Source organism: Peromyscus eremicus, chromosome 13 (assembly GCF_949786415.1).
Source record: "Peromyscus eremicus chromosome 13, PerEre_H2_v1, whole genome shotgun sequence".
NCBI lineage: Eukaryota > Metazoa > Chordata > Mammalia > Rodentia > Cricetidae > Peromyscus > Peromyscus eremicus.
This window is the reverse complement of record NC_081429.1, coordinates 61,516,622-61,539,048: the sequence shown is the minus strand read 5'-3', so window position 1 is coordinate 61,539,048 and position 22,427 is coordinate 61,516,622. Positions and strand designations below refer to the sequence as shown.

Below are 22,427 nucleotides of genomic sequence, written 5' to 3'. Positions count from 1 at the left end.
CGCCATTCTCCTTGCTTTTCCCTGCCTCTACTGCAAACATGTCTCTGGTGTTTAGGAATCTCGGCATCTGTTACTACTCCTATTGGCAATTTTCTCTAGACCGCTGTACCTTCCACTCCTTAGATGAAGCAGGTGTCCACACATCCCATACCCTTACCTCGATGGCATTCTTTACTTCCTGAAGTACCTATACACTGTGTGCACTTCCAGCGAAGAACAGGCTTTTCTTGTTCAGACTCTGCAGCACTAAAATAGCATAACTGGGCAGGCCCATACAGCTATGAGTAAATAGTTTTAAAGCATTGAAAGTAGAAAGCACAGAAAACATGGGGCAGATTTTTTCTAAATATGTGTAAAAATGTAAGTTTTTAAAAATGAAGTTAAACAGAGGAACATTTTTTAGTTGACTTTACAAATTCAATTGTTTAAAAATAAATCTGAAGTGTCAATGTAGTTTTGATGACTGTCTTGGAAATTTTTAAAATAATCTTACACCAAGGAAAACTTTTTATTAAAGCATCAATTACCAGTAATTGAAAAATACACAAGTAAAGACAAACATACAAAGGCATCATACAACTGATTTTTAAACTCAGTACTTTTGAAATAGGAAACAATGATCTCTACCCTTAAGTCTGTTTATTGCCACAAATTGACTTATAAGTTGGTCTACAACTGTTTTCAATCTTATGTTACTGAGTTTTTCAGCTTTATCTTATAACATTTTAGAAATATATTTCTCATAGTAGTAATTTCATACAATTAATGCTAGCAACATAGGAAGCTTCCCCACATCACAAGAATTCAATATAGTTGTTGCTGTGGATATAGGTACCATTTGGGGTTGTTTACACAAAGACTCACACATTTAAAGGACATATTAATAGGCAAACTGTGGGGATCAAGAGCAGGAAACTAAGACCAGACAATGTTATCTTTTATTCTGACTTGCTAACAGAGAATCCATTGCTTCAGTTCTACTGCTGGAGAAATAGTTCTGCCCAAAGCAGGTCACTCCATTTTGCATTTCCTTTTCTGAAAAATGACAGACTTTACTAATTTGCACAACCAAATAAACAATTATCTTTAAGCTACCCAAAACCTGAACTACTTAAAATAAGTTATTCTCTTAATTGGTGTAGCAGCTTTGCTTCTGGAAAAGCAGTAAAACCCACTTTGTTCCAAAATGAGAATGTTGACTCAGAGCCTTGCCTGTCTTCTATCAAGAGTCATGAAGGTGAACCTTCACAAACTCTGTAATATAATAAATACAAACATGACCTCATTTATCAACACACAATACTTAGCTAGAAAAACCAAAAGAGCATACATATAAAGTAGAAAGGGGCTTGTATAAAATAAGAGGATGTATGTCATATAAAGTCATATACAGTAATAAAAACTCGTATACAGATGATTCTGCTTTATAGAAGTCTGCTTAAACTATGAATAGATCATTGAGTTTTCTTTCCCTAACATAATGAATGCCCATTCACTACAAGCTGGTCCTAGTTTCTTATAAACCCCTCATTTCCTTGGATTTAGTTACTGTACCCTCATTGTACTGCCATCAACTTCTAAGCTGGGCCTGCCCAGCCTGCCTGTAAAGCCTCTCTCGGAAATATACCAAGCACATTAGACAGAGGCATCCCTTAGTGGAATTCTGCACCTCAAGACAGGCTATGAAGGACCAGTATTTGGCCCTCCAATGTAAATACCTCTTATTTCACATTATCACAGAAACAGTGCAGTTCACTACTCTTTCCTTACTGGGAACACAGTAGCTGTAAGAGTTTTGTTCAGTTGCAGAAACATTTCAATACTTATTAATTCCAAAGATCCGAACACCATGCAGCTGTGGCATTTTGGGAATAAGTACACTCAGGAGAGAAGCTGTGTTTAGGATGAAGTGAGTTGGATCATACTTCGTATAGAAACTTGCCAGAAAGTATCTGCAGAGATAAAAAGTTAGAATACACATAGCATCCCAAAATGAAATTACCTAGAATTGAAAAATATTATAAAAAGGGACCACTAAACACAAATGCATAAAAATAAAATAATTTTGATACTAAATCAAAACATTTTGATCTGGAGTTTCAAAAATGAGGTGCACATCTTACATTTCTGCAGTGTGCATAGAAGCAAGCTGATGTTTAGCATCCTTGAAAGCAGACGGCTTTCAAATAGGTTCCATACACCTATGAGATGTCAAGTGTAGATCTGTATTCAGTGCAGTTCTAAAGAAAAGATCTGGTTTTAAGCACCTGCTGCATTCCCAAGGTATTCTGTGGCAGAGCTTTGGAGACTAGCTTTTCCGCACATACATGGATCAGCATCTTTGAGAGAAGCACATATTCAGTTGCCCTTCTGATGTTATCATCTTGCTATAGCAGAGCAGTCTATAACCAGTCTAACTGGAACCCTGAAAAAGATCTTTTCCGGGGGCTGGAGAGATGGCTCAGAGGTTAAGAGCATGGACTGTTCTTTCAGAGGTCCTGAGTTCAATTCCCAGCAACCACATGGTGGCTCACAACCATCTGTAATGAGATCTGGTACCCTCTTCTGGCCTGCAGTAATACATGCTGTACACATAATAAATAAATAAATCTTTAAAAAAAAAATCCTTAAAAAAAAAATCTTTTCCTCTAACTTTATAGTCTCACAAAGGGAGACATTTTGTATAATATGGTTAGAAAAGAACAGTTACCTCCAAGTAAAAACATCTGTCAGAAGATTGTACACGTCTTTTTCAGAACTTTCTAGTGTAAGAAATTCTGTAATCTTCCACTTAAACCATATTCCTCAACTAAAAAAAAAAATATTTAAAAACTACTTAATGTGCATGAGTGTTTTACCTGTATATATGTCTGTGTACCACGTGCATGCCTGGTACCTACCAGTCTTCCCACCTTGTAAATGGTATTACAGACAGCTGTGACCTGCCATGAGGGTGTTGGGCATTGAACCCAGCTCCTCTGGAAGAGCAGTGCTTTTAACTAGTGGACATTCTCTATAGCCACTATTTCTCAATTTTTGCTGCAAAATCTTTCTTCATGCTTTCACAGACTTGAAAACTGTTTTATACTTTCACCACTGAACAGAAGGGCATTGTCCATTGTATTCAGTAAGCTGACTGACTTGTTGCTAATGCCTGTTTAATTTATAATCTGGCAGAAGGAAAGGATACATCTTGGCATGTTTTTACCTTATCACACTTTCTTTTAATGGAAATTAGTAACATGTGAATGGAGTATATGAAAATTGCCCTACTCTTAAAATAACCTAGACAATTCTAAGTAAATGCAATTCCAGGTAGAATCAGCATAAAACAGTTTATTTGCTAAGGTTTACATTAGAAAGAGACCTGCAACAGAAGACAGAAGTTTCTGTTTAATCCAGGCTCTTGATTCAAAATAGCCAGAAGATCTTTACCAATCTAATAGATTGGAATCTGTCCCTTTTTTCTTTCTTTTGAGATGGGCTCTAAGTAGTTCTAGCTGGTCTAGAACTTGTTATGTAGACCAGGCTGTCCTTGAACCCATTTGCCTCCATAGTCCTTGGATAAATGATGTGCTACCCACCCAGCTGGCTTGAGTCTGTTTCTTTATCCAAAAATCTGTGGTAACAGCATGTCACACCTACCTGACAAATTAAAGCAAATATGGAAGTACATTTGAAAATGATCAGGGCTGGTGATGTAAGTAACTAACTTAAGACTTCAGGGCACCCTGGGTTTGACGCAGGGCCACAAAAAGAAAAAAAAAAAATCAATACTATACCGATGGCCTAAATGATACACTATGCAGGGAATTTAATCAGAATGTTTGAAATCATAGCTGTGGGTCAAAATTATATTTTAAAAACCAGAAAGACTGTATATAGATAGATCTTACTTGACTTTCTGGTATATCTCTAATTGAAAATTCATTGTATGTCAAGGATTTTTATGTATATTAAACTGCAATCTTCTATGTTTTACAGAAACCTAAGGGTTTTGAGAAAATGGCCAAAACAAAGCCAACAAGGGCCAGAAATATCCTAGCTGTAGTGTCTCTGCACGTGCAAGGCCAATGTCATATAGCTTAAAACCAATACAGCCCACACCTGTACTAAGGACGTCTAACTGTCTTTCCTGCTATTACATTTACTTTTGTTAATTAAAAAGACATTTTCCTTTTGAGTTTAATTTTACATGGGATGAAACCCATAAAATCTGATAAACATGAAAGGAAAAGGTCTATTGCTTTATGATCCTCTCTCTTGAAAATGTCCTCACTTATGAAAACATCTATCTAAAACTTATCTCTCTTAGGAAATCTTTTCCCTTACTCTAGATTGCATTGATTCTATCATGGATGTAGTTTTATGTATGAAGCTGTATGCTATAGTGTTAGCAATCTATGTACTTATGAACTCTTAAAAGGGAAAATATGCATTTCTATTTCTCAATTACGCCTACATAGAGCCAAGGGAGAAAAAAGAAGATGGTATTTCATTTAGAATCAATTTGACCAAAAGGACAAAAACAGGACTATACACAAAACATTCAAGAAATACTTAGGTAGAAATTGGGTAGGATAAAATATTCAAATGGAGGGAATAATGATGTAGGTACTGGGAGGAAAGCAGACACCAGATTCCAATAGATGCTTTACAAATAATTATCTGACTTATCTCTTAGAGCCTCAAGATTAAGTCAGGTACCATTAGTTAGATTTTGGGGGGAGGGGCTGGGTATGAGGCATTGATAAAAGCTGCATGTAGCTCAGGACAGCCTTCAACTGGCTGTGCAGGTGTAGACAAGTTGTTGAACTTCCTGTCTTGACCCCCTGAGAGCTGGGAGTAAAAGTGTGCACTACCATGCCTGGTTTTATGTGAGGCTAGGAATCAAACTCATGGCCTGTACATGCTGAGCAAGCCCTCTCCCACTGAGCTACATCCCCAGCCATTGTCAGAATTGTACATGCAAGCACACCAAGCATATTAGATCATACAGGATTCAATGCAGGTCAGTCTCATAACTGAAGTCTGACCTCGATGTTTGTAAACCAGTCTTTTTTCAAGAAGCTTGTCCTAAGCCATCTGAACAGAGATGAGTAGCCAATAAAATTATCATCATCATCATCATCATCATCATCATCAAATCATGGCTTAGGATGATTAATCTGACATGTAACACAGAATGATGGGATGTTTATAATTTCCTTATAAGAAACAAAGACACAATGTATTTGATTTATGAAGCTTAGAATGTTAAGATTCATTGATGAACAGTAGTGCTTCTAGCTATATTGATTCAAGTAAAACTGGTTTGTTATCAACTTGCTAAAAATTATGCCTGTGCCTTATGACTCTACTTGTGGCAGCTACTTACTGATAAAAATTCTTAATAAAACACTGTTTTGAAATTCAATTAAATCTGATAAATAAACACTTTTCTCCTATCCAATCCATTATATCTTAACTTTTCTACCACTTACAGAATTATTGGAGAAATTGTGAAAAATTTCCGAGAAGATGTAAACTGTACTCCATAGTCGAGCTGTTCCCAGTGGGTTAGGAGCCTTGCTCTACCCTGATCGGGAGTTTCAAAAGGCGTTCCTTTCACTGCATGCAAAAACACATACATCCCCTGAAAAGCAAGCAACAGAGGGTATCAAACACAGTTTATCCTTACAAGTATGTATGTATCATGATGGCTCTAGGTTGTTGGTGAGTATATGATTTAAATTAAGGACAAGTTAGGTTTTCGTGTAATAGTGAAAAATTATAGTCAGTATCTATGTAGTATAAAGCTTTCTGGGGTACATAACTATTATTTGGTTAAAACCAATACAAGGGGAATCAAAAGTAACATGTTTCCATAAAATAAATGTTAGCATACACTACATCTATGTTTATTATTATTGCACTGTTCACAACAGCAAAGGAACAAGCCTAAATGCTCATCAACAAAGTAATGAATAGAGAAAATGTGTATTTGTACCCCTTAAGAGTTTTATTCACTACTAATGAGTAAACAAACGTGTGTGTCAGTGTGTGTATATGTGCGTGTGTGTGTTCTGCATCTAACTGACAAAAACAAGGTAAATCCTTTAGGGAAGGAGTAACGAGAGGAATGAGAGGAAGATAGAACATTGCATGTTTTCTGGCATGCAGCAGACATTAGCTCTAAGTATATACACATATGTAGAACATGAAGGAAGTAGGAAAGGGATGAGGGAAGAGGAAGGGCTGAGAGGGAGAAAGGGATGAAAGAGGGCTACTACAAGGGGGTGGGGAAAATGACAAGATATGCGTATTTTCTCTCATATTAGGAATGTACACTTAGCAACGTGAAAGCAGAGGAGGTTGTTGGGGAGAAATGGGATGGCTGGTGGGGTACAGGGTGGGGATAATAGGAACACGGCATCAGTATTCATACTCTAGAAAATGCCACAATGAAACTTATTATTTTGTACATTGATTTTAAAAACCTTTAAAATGTGTAATGAAATGGTAATTTGGACAGAAAAAAATTATTCAACAATACCTAAGCTATTGAGGAACGGATGCACATTCCAGAATACTTAACATTTAGTGAGTGGTTTATGTGTAGAGGACCTAGAACATGTATGCACACAAAACTGAGCAAGCTGGATCTCTAGTCTTGGAAAAATCCAGTCTTCTGAGGGATGATGAGACACAAAAAGAAGTAATGTGAGGTAGGACAGAAACTGCTATCCAAATCACAGCCAGAACACTCAAAGTATATGGTCTCTGTTTTTGTTCAGGTTAAAGCTTGGATGTCACCACTCCAATTCCCTCATCCATGATGGCTCAGTTTCAGAGACCACTTCTTAATTAAACTTCATTAGTAATAGTTAACCTCACTTACGTGCATGCATGGATCCCAGAGCAATGAACTGTATTGATAATTAACCTCCTATTTATGTGCATGCATAGATTTCAGTGCAATGATTGTGTTATACATGAGGAATAGGACCTAGAATAGAGCAAGTATTGGACACACTGCAGGATGACATTAAGCCAAGGTGGTTTACATTATAAAAGGAAGCCACTTTCACATAGGCTAAAAGGGATAGTGAAACAGAAAATGTGTGTCTTTAAATCAAGAGTATTTAACCTCTCAAAAATTTAGACCTAGTTCTGCCATTTGGGGGTGATAATACTCCCTCCAAGAGTTAAAAAGGTCATGAATTTAAGAGGGAATAGGAGAAGTTGGTGGGGGCAAGGGGTGGAAACAGTGTAAATAACAGTATTCATGTATACAATTTTCAGAAAAACTTGAAAAGTTTAATTCAACTACATGTTTAAAATAGGCAGATTTTGGTGTATAGATCATTTGTCACTAAAGCTGCTGTGGCTTGGTGAAGCACCTGGCATGCATATGCTAAAAACCACCCTAGGTTCATCCAAGCACCCAAAACTGAAAACCAGAAAGGAAAGTTTTTCATAAATTGTAAAATATTAAGAAAAACAAAATCAACAAGATAATCAGAGACAAACTGGGAAAATGGATTAAAACTCATGAATTGTAAAAATTTTCTATAGTCTTCTGCACTAGTTAATAGACAATATAATTTTATTTTGCTTTAATGTATGTGGATGTGGTTTTTATCTTAAACATAATAAAAGAGGTTAAAAATAATTTTTGAGTAACTATTACTGTTTTATAAGGGAAAAAAAAACTATTCCATAACTTATTATCTGTGAGAATATAGGAAAAAGAACAATCCTTTTGCTATTTTCTTCAAACCACACTGAACTCACCAGTGTTTAAAATGTGATACTCAAAAGTTTACCCCGCTCAGTGGAAAATAATAAAGTCTGCACTGGTGTGTATTTAGCTCTGTGATGGTGTCTGCATAGCATGTGTATGGTTACGGGTCAATTCCCGCAAAACACACACACACACACACACACACACACACACACACACACACACACACACGCGCCCTGAAATCCCAGCACTTGAAAAATTGAAACATGATGAATGCCAAGAGTTCAAAGCCAGCCTGGGAACAGAGTAAGAGCCTGTTTCAAAATCCAAAGTAATTATAAAACTATGCTGAACATATAATAGAATGCAGAGGATCCTACAGATTCCCAGAGGATGTGAAACTCAAGTAGTTCTGCTGGACAGGAATCATCTAGGCAGAGTGAGGAACAGGAAGAGAAAGCCTGAAGCCAAGGCAAAAACATAACAACAGTATTGTTTTTCCAAACTGTGAAACACAGCCTGTATTTCAATCAGGGGCTAGATGACCAGAGATAGACTTTCTGTCTCTGTACTTAATAATTATTAATTATGCCACACAAAGAGCTTAGGATTTTACCATAAACACAAAGGAGAATCCTTGAAGGACTTACAAACAGGCCATGTGTAGATACACATTTAAAAAGTATTTCTAAGTCAAGTCTGAATAGGGGAGGGTAGAAAAGAGCCATATGAAGAGGAACACTACTGTAATAATTATCTGATAAAGAAATGAGGCTAGAGGCAAGTAAATAGTGAAATAGTAAACAAGGCTTACATAGGAAAAAGCACTTACATAATGCAAAAGTGACCATATCCCCTACTTGAACAGGGCCAGGCTTCTGCCTAACTCTCTTGGAGTGGCTATTACTAGTGCCCGCTTTGCTCATGGAAAGATCAGGGTGACATTATATTGCTTTACCTTTGAAATTCAGTAGTCCAGTAGGCAGTAAAGCCTTTAGATGAACTCTGGAAGGAAGGCAGAGGAGAAGACTATATGTGCTGAGAGTTAAGTCAGGACCATGATTTTGTGTGCTGTTTGCTTGCTTTCTTCAAGGTGATCTAAATACAAGCATCTTTCTACAGATATAAACTGAAAGTACAGGTAGGCAGAATGATCTATATAGAATACAGAGCATAAAAAAGATTAAAAAAAAGGGGGGGGACCACGAGTGATTAAAGGACAGATAAAAAGAAGACCCTATAAGAGGCAATAAGGAAGACAACCAGAGGTATACCAAGGACAAAATGATCCCACGGAAGCCAAAACAAGAGTTCTAGTCAAAAGGAGACAACCAATGTCAAGTATTTCTAGAAATCACTATTTAAAAACTATTCACCATTGGTGGTACGCACCTTTAGTCCTACTTACTTGGGAAGATGAGGTAGGAAGATTATTTGAACCAAGTAGTTCAAAGCCATCTTAGGCAACATGGTGAGATTCCATCTTTCCCTCTTTTTTAAACAAACAAACAAAACCAACCAAACAAAAAACCAGGGTCTCTCTGTGTAGAGAACTTGATATGTGGGAAGATAAGGTGGGAAGATTATTTGAACCAAGTAGTTCAAAGCCATCTTAGGCAACATGGTGAGATTCCATCTTTCCCTCTTTTTTAAACAAAGAAACAAAAAAAAACAGGGTCTCTCTGTGTAGAGACTTGATATGTAGACCAGGCTGGCCTTGAACTCACAGAGATCCACCTGTCTCTGTTCAGCTAGTGCTGAGATTAAAGGTGTATGCTACCTCCATGGGTGATTCCATCTCTCAAACAAGTAAATACAACAGCAATGCTCTACCAGAGTCCATCACTTAAATGATACTTATTTCCACAAACACATTATCCTGATCATCAACTTCAACTACATTTATATATAAATTAACCATAACATATAAAAACCTATTTCTTCTACTTTTTTTGTTCTCCTCTCTAACAAGTATACAATCAATTTGGATTCAGTTAAAGTTCTACATTATCTGCATCTTTCCCTTTCCATTCTACATTAGTAAGTACTTCAAAGTTAAGAAAAGTCAGGGTGTTGTGTGAGTTTTTTCCCCTAACAGTCAATTTCCAAGGATGAATAATATGCTCAGTAATCAATGAAGTCTGTAATAATCTCTAATGCTAATACATACTGCTAATACAAGAGTGTGAAAATCAGTAAGAAATATTTAATGTACCATAAGATGCTGAATGTGCTTAAGTGTAAAATGTTTATAAAGAAGGTATAGTTAAGCAATTTAGAGAGACATTGCAAGGATTCAAACCAAAGATCTTTATTAGACTTCAATTAAACATAAAACAATTAATGTTCAAGTATTCTAGTGAATCAATATATAATAAGCCAAATTAAAATGTTGTAATTTTTATTCAAATGGCAAACAATGGGAGAAGAAATTCTTAGAAAAAGGCCTAATGTTACAGTGTGATAGAAAAAAAAATCCTAACCAACATTAAAATTCTTCAAAATTAACTCACAGTCTCTCAAGCCACTGAATTACACATTTGTTTATGTTTGCAGGCTGAGTATGGACATGTACATTTTAAATAGGACTCTTTTTTTGTTTGTTTGTTTGTTTGTTTGTTTGTTTTCGAGACAGAGTTTCTCTGTGTAGTTTTGGTGCCTGTCCTGGAACTCACTCTATAGCCCAGGCTGGCCTGGAACTCACAAAGATCTGCCTGCCTCTGCCTCCCCAGTCCTGGGATTAAAGGCGTGTGCCACCACCGCCCGGCTTGAATAGGACTTCTATAGCATAGAATATAGAGTTGTTAACAAAATCTCTAAGGCATTGGGCTGGAGGTGTAGTTCAGTAGAGCTTACCTGGCACGCGCAGGGCCTTGAGTTCAATTCCCAGGACTGAAGAGCTAGGCACCTTCCAAACACCACTAAGTTACAGTTTTATTTACAATGTTTTACAAACCTTCATGTTGTTATGAAAACACCAGTCATTTATCTCCACAACATTTCTCATCTTTCCAAACTAAAGATCTGTACTCATTCAACAGCATTTCATTGCTGCTCTCCCCACACCGGGACAAACACAGAACCTTAGATTTTACATGTTTAAAATAAGACGGAATTCTTACCAGATTATGTATTATGTTTGTTAAAGTCCAAGCAACAGGAACACTGAAGAAGGGGATGCTGAGTAATACAACATGAAGCAGGCCAACTCCCAAAGCATATGTCAGCCACATACCACGGCTGTTCATTACACGAGTATTGGGGTTCACCTCACTGTGGGCAACTCCAACATTCATGTTTGCGCTGTAGGAAAGAAACAAATCAACAATGCTATGAGCTGGAAACCTAAATACCCACAATTCCTCATTCTGACGTGGAACATACACTTTCAACATACACTGTCTACAGATGCTGATATAAGCAATAAGGAATCCTCACTGACTGACAATTCAGTCAGGCAGACAAAACTTATCTGTATGGTTTCTTTTTCTAAAGCCTGTTTTCTAGCCTGTCAGTTTTACAAAAGGAAGTAATAGGAAAGAAAACTCAAACTGGATCCAAGTGTGTTGGTACACTCCTGTAATCCCAGCACTCAGGAAGACTGCCAAAAGTTGAGGTCAGCCTGGGCCACATAGCAAGACCCTATCTCAAAATTCTTTAACAAAAAATATATGATATATATTGCAAGTGGAATGAAAGCCAGGAGCTAAATACATAAACAGAATAAACTAATTACTAGTTTTAAATTGTGCAAGTCAGCAGGTTTCCTTGCAGTATTTCCACACATGCCTATACCGTGTTCAAGGCCAATCCCTCCTATTTCCCTCTCCTGCTCTCCCCACTTCCTCCTCCGGTAGTCTAGCCCATTTTGTATTTTCAGATGATCATCTTTTTGTTTTTGTTCCCTTTAATTAGTTTTCCATATACTATTTATATTCCTCTGTGTGGCTAGTTTTGCCAAACATGGTAATCACCAATAGAATTAATACTTTGAAAAGGTGGGGGAAGAACCGACCCAACCAGTCTTAGTGGCCAGATGCTAACAAGTAATGGAACATTTTAACCTTTTTTTCCCCACAAGGTCAGACTCACAGGTACTCCTGCTTTAGCCTCCAAATGGTGGGGTACAAGTGTAAGACACTACTGTCTCGCTAGGTGCTTCCTTTTAAATAGTGAACCTAGAACTAACAAGCTGTCTGTGTAATGTGAAAGAAAGCTTTACGTGGTTAGGAGCTCGGATTGTAACACAACTAGGTTAAAGCCATGAATCTTTCTCATCATTTCTTTAGCCAAACTCTCCAATTAGTTTTTCTTTATGTCACCCCTCATCGGCTTTCCCCTCCTCTAATGTTCAGGAAAAAACACGTAAGAACTGGTATTAGTGCTCAGCCATCGTGGTGAGCATAAAATTTACTGGGGTCTACGACTTTAGTTTGTTACAATCAAACTGAAATGGGTATTGTCTGAGAGAGGGAAAATTGCTAGAACATTTCTCCTCCCATTCAAAAGCACATAGAACTCTTTCTTCTATTGCAGAATTTGCAGAAAGGGATTTTCACCCTGCTAAGCAAGTGTTTCTGGAGTGCAATGTTCTTTCGGCTTCTCAAGATCTACGGAAATAGGCAACGATGAAAATTACTTTGGGAAAGTCTCGCGCAAATCTTGCTTCTATAAAAACCCGGCTTCTATAAGGCCTTTTAAAATGTTAATACTTCGAACATCACACAGAATGTAAAAAACGCTGGAAGCAGGCCTCAAATGGCCACTTAGGCCAGCCTAGAAAAACCCTTCCCAGCAGGTGTGCGGCAGACAAAGAATTTCCCACCCGGGCCGGGCCTTCCCCGCCCGCGCACAGCCATCGCAAGCTCGCATCGCCCGGCTCGCAGCCGCGCATCCCTCAGCAGCCCGGTGGGCACGACGACCGCGAAGAGCACCCGCGGCCCCCGGGCCTGCGCAGCGAGCGAGCCCAGCTCGCAGCGGAAACCCGCTCTGCCGCAGGCCGGCCGGCCGCCCCGCAGCTCCCCTGAGCCTTCGAGCTTACCTGCCGCCAGCTCCCGGCGGCCCGCACGTCGCCGGACCAGCCCCGCGACAGCGACAGTACGTCCTCACGCCGGAGCGCCGCTGCTGCGCGGCGCCGCTTCCGGAAGCCTGCCAAATCAGCGGCCGATTGGCTGCCGAACGCGCCGGTCCCGCCTCCAGCGGTGGGCGGGGCCAAGAGGCGCGCGAGCGCCCGTCCCGCCGAGCGCGCGCGCGCGCTGCGACCCTGCAGGCGTCCCGCAAAGTAGGCCCCGCTCCCGAGCGCTTGCTGACTGCACGCCGCGGTGCGTGGTGAATGCCTTACCTCGCGCGAGCCACAAGGTAGTGTCACGGCGATCGAGCACGCCCGGTGATGCTCGGGGAGGCTGCAGCCGCCTCCCGGGGTCAGGGGCGTTCCTGCGAGGCGCGCGAGCGCGCGCACGTGTGCCCATTCTCCCGGGTTTCTGCTAGGCAGTAGTGGGAGCTCCTTACACAGACCCTTGGTGTGCAAGACCTGAAAGTTTCGTCTTGCTAGAGAGGGTAGCGGCTTGTAGTGCTGTGTGTTTTCGCAAAATCTGTCGATTTGTGTTTATCCCCGATGAAAGCCACGTGTAGTACATCCTAAAGAAATGTTAATACCAGAAGTTCGTCTCATTGAGGAAGGAGAGGAAAGTAACTTGATTAATCCATTTTCTTCCGAATCATCGTTGAAATTGCATTTTCTTTGCCTTAGTGATTTGTATTTATAAAAGTTTGTGATATTTATTTCAGAAGTAACTGGAAAACATTTTAAGTTGGCAGAATGCTTGCACGGATGTGTAGTATCTAGTACTTGTTTTGGTTCTATGGAACAGTTGGACTGGGTTTAAAATGTGTTGTTTTCTCCCTAAATTCTAAGTTCTCGAATCTCTTTCTTTTTGTAGATACATCAGTTTCTCTTAACTGACTTTCTGTTCATAGCACACTTAAACAGCAGTGTTGATCTCCTTCAGTAGACATGAATCCTATTCTGACAATGCAGGTGTCAGTGCTGACATGTAAACCTGGCATCACCCTTCTGTTTTTCAAAAGAGGTCTTCAGTGCACATTCCTAATATGCCACATTCCAGAGCCAAGAGGAAGGGCCGTATAAATAAAATAGCCTTTTATGGGTTTAAATCAAAAACAAGGAAGGACTGCCCAATCTGTTGGTAGCTAAAGGTAAGGAGACTAGAATAGAGAAGAACTTTAGGACTGGCACAAGGCATCTCAGGAAGAAGGTGCCATGGGACCCAGGGAATCCTGCCACATTGAGGTTAAGGGAGCCACATTGTGTAGGATGGCCTGCTTAGTACACATCTGGAAAATGGGATGAAATTAGAAAGATAGGGTAGTAGGGAATTTGGACTTAACATGCTCAGCAATTGAAAAAATCTTCAAAAAAATTAGAATAACAAAAATATTTAAATTATAGAAACAACTTATAAATATTCAAGTCCGGACATCAATTAGGTAGTTATTGAAGTCATTCAGAGGGGAAATACTAAGGGGCCGACCAGAAGTTCTGGGAAGAGTATCATCCTAAGAAAGTTAGGAAGGACAGGGGAAGACCATGAAAGGAAGATTGTGATCTTATGCAAGGTGTCAAGCTCTTCAATTCCATTTGTAGTAGAGGAATGGGAGTGTGTTGAGGGTTATAAAAGAGCCTATGAAGTTCTTTTGTTGTCTATTAATTTTATTAGCAAACAGGAATTATAGGAAGATTCTGAGATACGATAAAATTTATTCTGTTTCTTAGGCCATCTATATTTAGAGGGAAGATAAATCAGGCCCTAGAGTCCAGGAAGAAGTTGGTAGGAGGTACACTGGGGTGGGAGATAGTATGGAGGCCAGTGTAAAATTAAACATACAGATGGAGGGAGTTGAGACTGTGGCAACTTGCAGTCTAAAGGTTATGTAATTTAGGATAAGGTTTTGACAAGCATCCTTTGCCTGATGCAAGCCAAGAACTTAAGGAGTGTGGGAGAGAGAAGTGTCATTCCAGTGAGTGATGGGAAAGGATTGTTGGGGCTGATGCTGGAAGTGATGGATTAAGAGGAAGCTGGATAGTGGGTTACAAACAGAGTTCGCTAACCAAGGCAAGTTCTTGACTGACTGTCGTGGCCACCAATAGAGGCAGCAAAGCTAATTGGCAAGCGTGAGGGAGGAGGGATGATAAATAAGGCCTGTTTTACAGATGCTTACCTGAGGCAGCAGGGACAGTTACTGTTAGAAATGCCCGTCTTGGGAAGAGCAAGATCACATGACCATACAGATTTAGGTTGGAGTGTTAAGTTACCTAAGAAAAGGGGAGAGATGTTGGGGGATGCTCACCTTCCTGAGAAGAAAGCCAAGAAAGACAAAGATATCAGAGACAGATAGATGGTAATATCTGGGAAGTAAAGGAGTATGGCTCTTCACTGGGGATGTAGCAATGGTACAGCACTTACCTGTCATATGCAAGACCCTGGTTTGGTCCTAAGTACCAAACCAAAGAAAAATGCAGCATAGGTCCCAAGGAAATAGTTTATTCCTTCAGAGTTCACTGCTGAATAGAGTAGAAGAATTCTGTAAAGGTGGTTGTAGCTATAAGCTACTTGGCAACGGTTTTAGAGATGATGTGCCGACAGGGAATTTGTAACAGTAAGGGTACTTCCTCAAGCTTGGTCCCATGGAAAAGGAGAAGACTGCTGGAAGGGAGTGCTAAGGGAAGGTTTTGGCTAGTTCTTGCTTGTAGGGAGGCTGGATAGACAAAGGGAGGTGGAAAAGAGTTGGTGTCTTTGTTCCAGCTGTTAGAACAAAGTACTGCACACCAGGAAGTTGATAAACAAAATAATAATAATTGTATTTTTAGGACTTTACCATTTAAATGACATTCTGCTCCCCCCAGTAGGATCTTGCTATTAAGCCCAGGCTGCTTTGAATGCTTCATCTTCCTCGGCCTCGCAAGGCCTAGGATTATAGATAGCTATGTATGTGCCACTGTGCCTAGTTATTTTCTTCTTTGCTAAAACACAAAGTAATTGGTTTCACTGTGTCATCCTCCATCCTCTCCTGTGCCTCCACCGTGCCTTTTTTTTTTTTAAGATTTATTTATTCATGTATTTTATGTGTATACCAGAAGAAGGAATCTGATCTCATTTACAGATAGTTGTGAGCCATCATGTGGTTGCTGGGAATTGAACTCAGGGCCTCTGGAAGAGCAGTCAAGTGCTCTTAACCACTGAGCCATCTCTTCAGCCCCCCCACCATGCCTGTTTTTATATGTACTTTTTTATTTGATCCTTGCAACAACCAGCAAGGAGTTATCTCTGTTTTTATAGGTGATAACTTGTTTGTGCAGAGGAATTTGCGTTTGCTTCAAACTTAGTAATGATCCTAAGACCTGGGTTTGGGCCTTTGGTCTGTTTTTCTGCTGTGCCAAGCAGCTTTGCCTTCCTTATGTGTAGCAAAAAAGGCCTGTGAATTGTAAGAACCCAGGTTAGCCTCTTCCTAGAATTTCATAGATAAAAATGTTACAATGCCACCTTCCACCCCCTTGCTGCACAGTTACATGACAGCTGGCTTTACGTTGCCTGAGAAAGAACCATAAACTGACCTTTTGGTTCCGAGCTTTGTGTTATCATTTTGCTTAAAACTAGATTCTGTGGGTTCAGTTCATCATATGAACATGTAGTTAGTCATGTGGAATGACTTAGAGGTTTAATTTTTTTTTTTTTTTTTTTTTTTTTCGAGACAGGGTTTCTCTGTGTAGCTTTGCGCCTTTCCTGGAACTCGCTTTGGAGACCAGGCTGGCCTCGAACTCACAGAGATCCACCTGCCTCTGCCTCCCGAGTGCTGGGATTAAAGGCGTGTGCCACCACCACTTGGCTGAGTTTGTTTTTTTTTTTCCAAAGATTTTTTGAAAAACAAAACCAAAAACAAAACTTAACATTCTAGAGGAGTTACATGTTGTCAAGCTAATCATTATCGTCCCAAAATATTTTCTGAAGTTAGGCATAAATTAAGGCAGATAGAAAGCTCCCTCCTTGCTACATGTACATTTGTAGTTCTAGCACTGAAGAGGCACAAATCTCTGCAAGTTTGAGGCTGACCTGGCCTACTCCATGAATTTCAAGCTGGCAGGGCTACATACCAACAGCAAAAGTCCCCCTGTGTGTCTTTTAAGTAATGGGATTTTCATTTTAAGTTTTGGGGATTTTGTTTTTGTTGTTTCTGTTTTGGTTCATCATATGAAGAGCCTGTAATACCTGCACAGAGACTTTTCACAACATGGTTAGAGACAGTAATGCCTAGTAATGCAGAAGATAGTTATTTGACATGTCTCGGGCCTGACTAATTTGTATTAAAAGTGATTCTAGAGTCTTGAGAGCCAATCCAAAAAAGCTCAATGGTCTAAAAAGGCATTATAGAGCTTCAAAACATTTGCATGACTAATGACATGTCAGTCAAGCTGTTGAGTCACATGATTGAATCATTATCCACATTCCAAGTTGTCAGCATCATGTGGTCATTGCTAGCCAGGCACATCATACATTTTATATATATATTATTCAGCAGTTCTTACCATTCTTCAATTATTGACAGCTAAATGGTGATTTTTTTTTTTTAAGTCTTTAAAATTCATTTGTCTCCATGATTCTACTGCCTTCAATGACTCAGCGATCTGATATAATGAGTTTGGACCAGGACATTTAAGGAAATAGATTGAAAGTAAAAATTTCAATCTAACTTTTGAGAAGTAATCATGCCCAACCACTCAGTCATTTGTTTTTATTCCTCTTTATTACCTGAAAAACACCTTCCAAGATTAATGGCGTGTATTATTTGCAGAGTTGAGGCCAAGGGAAGTTTGTAACGACATCAGTGAGATGAGTTCAGCAGACCTTAGTGAATGGGGTGCTATGACTGCTGAGGAAAGTGGATCAGCCTGAGGTTGAGCAGCTGTAAGGCAGGTGTCTTTGGAGTACATTTGGGTCAAGTTGTAGTGAACTATGACCAAGTTTGTGCTTCTGCACATCTTGTGATACGTCATCAGGAAATCATGTATACGAACCTTCCTAGTTACTTCCTGGCTTTTTGTCCTTTTTTGTGGGTCAGGTGGAGGGAAGGCCAACATAAGCAGCTCTTTGACCTTGAGAACGTTCACATTTATAACATGCACATCTTAAATGGTGATAATCATGAATGCTTGCACAGTGTCTCCTTTTCACACTTAGATTAAAGTCAATTCATATATGAAGAGCTTAGAACAGTGTCTGGGTGCTAGATTTCATAAGGGAGGGGCTGAGTGTGAAGATAGAAGAATGTGAGAACTGGAACTCATTCCATGTGGGTTTGATTGCTTGATTAATCGGATGGGAATAACTTGAGTTTGAGCTGGTGACTCCAGCAGATGGTTGGAATTTAATAGGACAGAAATAGGAATTGTACATGTTGGTTATACTCAAAACCCTTGGAGAAAGAAGTAGAAAGACAGTTCTCTCCCACTTAAGCCATTTGTGGACTTTCTGTCTTATTTATTTGTTAAGTTTGCATGAGAGCAGTGGGTTTTGTTATGGCGTTTTCGTTCATACATGTGTTCTTTGTTCTTATTCTTCTCCTCCCCGATTCCCAATTCTTGCTCATTTTTTGGTTCCCTCCCTCCATTAGTTAATGCTTCTGCTTTCATGACACTTGTTCTTCCATTTTACCTCCTTCCCCTTCCCATAGGATCTCTTTCCCTGGGCTGGAGAGATGGCTCAGAGGTTAAGAACATTTGCTGCTCTTGTAGAGGACCTGGGTTCAGTTCCTAGCACCCATGTGGTGATGAAATGATCCATGTTAGGTAGTTACTGACAATCACTTTGATTAAGCCAATTAAAAATTTTAGTCCTTTTTTATGATGGCTCATACCTGCCTCTTGGTGCTTAAATTTGGGGATACAGTGTTGGTTTTTATGTGGCGGCGCAATGTTATTCATTAAGCGGTGCTGTTAACATGTGAGAAAAGCCTAGAGACACGACAAAACCCACTATCAGTCTTTATTAGGGAAGGAGGAACAGAAGAGAATGTGCTTAGGCCTAGCGCAGGAATTACATAGGACATCAAGCCCTGGAATGACTAACCATCTGAACTGCGCGTGTGCGGTCATGTAGCTGGGGGAGTGGCCAGGAATTCCAACATACAGTGCTTAAAAGGCAGTCACAAAGACCATAATTTACATCATAGGTAGATGAGGGTCAGAGTAGCTTGAAACCACCAGCTGGGGAACAGGTGTTCAAATGTTTGACACCATGGGGGGGTGGGCATTCTTATTCAGAATCTAACCTAATGACCCTCTGGGCTCCACTGGACTCTTGTCACATGACCTTTTCATTTCTAACATTATTGATTCAATCTTTTCTTTGTTTTAGTTTGGCTAGGGCTTTGTCAACCTTACTTATTTTTTTAGATTAACAACTTTTGACTTTGCGTATTGCTCTTTTACAGCCTTTTATCAGCTGCTGCCCTGGTCTTTATTATTTGCTCTCTACTACCTTTGGGTTTGGTTTGTTCTGTTTTTTCTAAGACATTGAGGCACATCATTTGTTGGTTACTTGAGAGCTCGCTGCTTTTTTAATGTAAGCACTCAAAGCTCTCAATTTTCTTTTGAAAATGGTTCTATTTATATCCCAAAGGTTCTAGTAACTTGTTTTCATTTGATTCTAGAAAATTAAAAACTTTCCTCTCTGCCAGCTGGTCATTCTAGAATGTACCATTCAGTTTCCAAGTACCTTTATGGCCTCTTTTGTTTTACCTGCTGCTGATTTCTAATTTTCTTCCATTGCTGTCTGAAAAGACAAGAGATGATTTGATTTTTTAAATCTCAGTTTGTGGCTGACGGTGCTGTCTATTTTAGCAAAGGTTCCATGGGCTGCTAAGAATATGTACTCTGTGTCTGTTGGATAGTGTATTTTGTGTACAGAGATGAACCATTAGATGTGTGGTATAGTTTAACTATCAAGTTTCTTTGTTGATTTTTTAAAATTTAGATGATTTGTCTAAGCAGCGCTGTAAGAAAGGACCCCCTGTGCCTTGTGGGTCTGAATTCTCATAGGCATGCCTGCCATGCTGTCTTTCCAGGGTGTTAATTCTATGAATGAATCTCTTACCCAAAAGGACAGTCTGCCTCAGGGTCCCCTGTGAACCTCAAACCCAAGCCTTTCAGTGTGATCTTTTGGAGGAGTCATGTTTCTTTTATTTCTACTATTTTCTGTGTTGTGATTTGTGCATCTGTTGGTTTTGTATCTTTCCCGGGTATCATAGAGAGTCTTGGTGAGTGGCGCTCTCTTGTTGGCTCAAACCTAGTCCATTTCAGGAGGAGAATCTGGGTTTGGATGGGTCTCCTGCCTCCTCCCCCCCTGCTGTGGGCAGCACTGTACTGCTGCCTCTGGCTGGGAGTACTTCTCAGTGTTGCCCAGCTTCTCCTCTGCACTTGGCAAGCTGCCCTGTCATTACCTGTGTGAACTCCAAAGCTCTTCTCTTTCTCTCTTTGCACATAGACTGTCCTGTCTTAGTTACTTAAATCTTTAATCACTTAAATATTTTTTTATTTTTACTATTTTGTTGTTCAAAACAAATGGTCTTATTCTTTTTTTTTTAACCACTTCCTCCTTTCCGTGTCTCCCTCTAGCTTCTTCCATGTCTGGTCTATTTTTTCCTTACTCTGGTGCTGCCAGAGGGAGCTTCCAGTCTGCCATCTTACCTGAAAGTCTTTCTCTACTTCCCCAGTCACATGGAGGGAGCTTCCAGTCTGCCATCTTATCTGAAAGTCTCCTGGACTTATTTTTAGAGCTGTTTGGGTGGTTGTACACTTGTGGGAGGTAACTAATTACATATGTTTTAGGACTTCTTGTATCAAAATCTTGACCCTGTGTTTTAACAACTGAAGGAGCTTAGTTTCCTCTTGCGTAGCTCAGTAATCTTACAAAATGGAGATGGTAATGGTTCCTGATTCTAAGGATACTGGTAAGGAATTAATTATCTCATACTGAGTGAGCTTACAGTCAAGCCTTGCGTACATAATGGCTAAACACAGTGGGCTCTGCCATGTCGTCTGTTATTACTGTCTGCCGGTAAGTCCTGTTCCTGTTTTACACCTCGTGATTCTGTTGTAGCTGCTCTGCTGAGAGCGAGGATGAAACAGTTGCCTGCAGCGACAGTCCGCCTCCTGTCCAGTTCTCAGATAATCACGTCGGTGGTCAGTGTCGTGAAAGAGCTCATTGAAAACTCCTTGGATGCTGGAGCCACCAGCGTGGAAGTTAAACTGGTGAGTGAGTGTCCCTGTGAAACAAATGCCTGTAGAGCGAAGTGGGCCTGACAGATTGTCCTGTTACATTGTTGCTTTCTTTTCTTTCCCAGGCATTGGGCATTTTTGAACTCATTTTAAAGAGTAGATTGTAATTTAAACCAAGACTATAGTAACACTAAAGGAAATCACAGAAGAAAACTTTCGCTAGATAGGGGTCTTTCACCCAAACACTCAGTTGAATGTCTATTTTCTTTTAATGTGTGTCCTTGGTTATTTATATGCCCTAAATCCAGTTTCTGAACACACAGCACACACCTCACGGTGTGCATGCTGCCAGGACATGCCTGCAGCACCTCACCGTGAATTCAGACTGTTGCATGCTATGAATTATTCTTACTGTACATGCTAAGTTCTCTGCTCTCGTAGACACATATGCATTCAATTATGAAAACAAAGACTTTAAATATTTTCCTACCATCATTCCTCAGCAGGTAAGCATGTAAATCTCTTTATTTTCAAATTACTATACCACGCTAGGATATTAGGTTTTTAAATTTGCTGTTTTAGCTAGTGACTTAAATTTCATAAAAAAAAAATCATTACATGAATTTTGGGTTGGGATTAGCATATCCTTTCTAATAGTCTCTGAAATGGCCCTGTCTTCGTTACTTTTCTTTTGAAGTTACACCGTAAACAAGGGAACTTACAAGAGAAAGCATTTAGTTGAGGGTGAGTTTACAGTTTCAGAGGGTGAGTCTGTGACCATCATGGCCAGGCAGCAGGCAGGCGTGGCACTGGAGCAGTAGCAAAGAGCCTACATCCTTATCCTCAAGTAGGAGTCAAAGAATACTGATTGGGAATGGTACCAAAGGCTACCTTCTGAGACACACATCCCCCAAGGCCACACCTCCTAGTTTTTCTCCAAATAGGTCCCACCTACTAGTGCCATTAAGCATTCATATATGAACCTATGAGGGTCATTCCCATTCAAAACACCATATTTCACTCTCTGGTCCTGTTTTAGTCAGGGTTCCCTAGAGTCACAAAACTTATAGAATGAATCTCTCTCTCTCTCTCTCTCTCTCTCTCTCTCTCTCTCTCTCCCTTTCCCTTTCTCTCTCTCTCTCTCTCTCATATATATGCACACACACATATAAATGGGAATTTATTGGGATGATTTGTAGGCTGCAGTTCAACAATGGCTAGCTGTAAATAGAAAGTCCAAGAATCCAGTCGTTGCTCAGGCCCACAAAGCTTCTTCTGTATATGCTGGAATCCTGAAGAAGTAGACTCCAGTGACAGTGAAGGAATGGATGTGCTGACAAGGTGAGGACAAGCAGGAGAATAACGAACACACACCCTTCCTTCTTCCCTTGTCCTCATATAGGCTTCCAG

General features: G+C 39.9%; 2 protein-coding genes across 2 annotated transcripts in view; one reads left to right on the top strand and one right to left on the bottom strand.

Moving 5' to 3' along the window:
• Window positions 1-489: 489 nt before the first annotated feature.
• On the bottom strand, window positions 490-12,871 carry Ormdl1 (ORMDL sphingolipid biosynthesis regulator 1). The gene is made up of 4 exons (XM_059278345.1): window positions 12,768-12,871; window positions 10,849-11,029; window positions 5,484-5,635; window positions 490-1,952 (listed from the first exon to the last, which is right to left on the bottom strand). Exons 2-4 carry the CDS (start codon window positions 11,020-11,022, stop codon window positions 1,817-1,819), a joined length of 462 nt encoding a protein of 153 aa, XP_059134328.1. The 5' UTR covers window positions 11,023-11,029; window positions 12,768-12,871; the 3' UTR covers window positions 490-1,816.
• Window positions 12,872-12,977: 106 nt separating this feature from the next.
• Window positions 12,978-22,427, top strand: part of Pms1 (PMS1 homolog 1, mismatch repair system component) — an 81,713-nt gene continuing 72,263 nt past the window's right edge. The window contains exons 1-2 of the mRNA XM_059278333.1: window positions 12,978-13,084; window positions 20,899-21,050. Coding sequence (XP_059134316.1) covers window positions 20,919-21,050 — 132 coding nt within the window. The 5' untranslated portion in view covers window positions 12,978-13,084; window positions 20,899-20,918. The remainder of the gene's footprint in view (window positions 13,085-20,898; window positions 21,051-22,427) is intronic.

Bases quoted from the DNA above. Each gene is read 5' to 3' on its own strand.
- Ormdl1 (XM_059278345.1), bottom strand. From the start codon at position 11,022: ATGAATGTTGGAGTTGCCCACAGTGAGGTGAACCCCAATACTCGTGTA. The intron at 5,636-10,848 runs GTAAGAATTCCG...CTTGCTTTTCAG, and splicing joins CAAACATAATACATAATCTG to GGGATGTATGTGTTTTTGCA. The intron at 1,953-5,483 runs GTAAGTGGTAGA...TTATCTCTGCAG, and splicing joins ACAATTTCTCCAATAATTCT to ATACTTTCTGGCAAGTTTCT.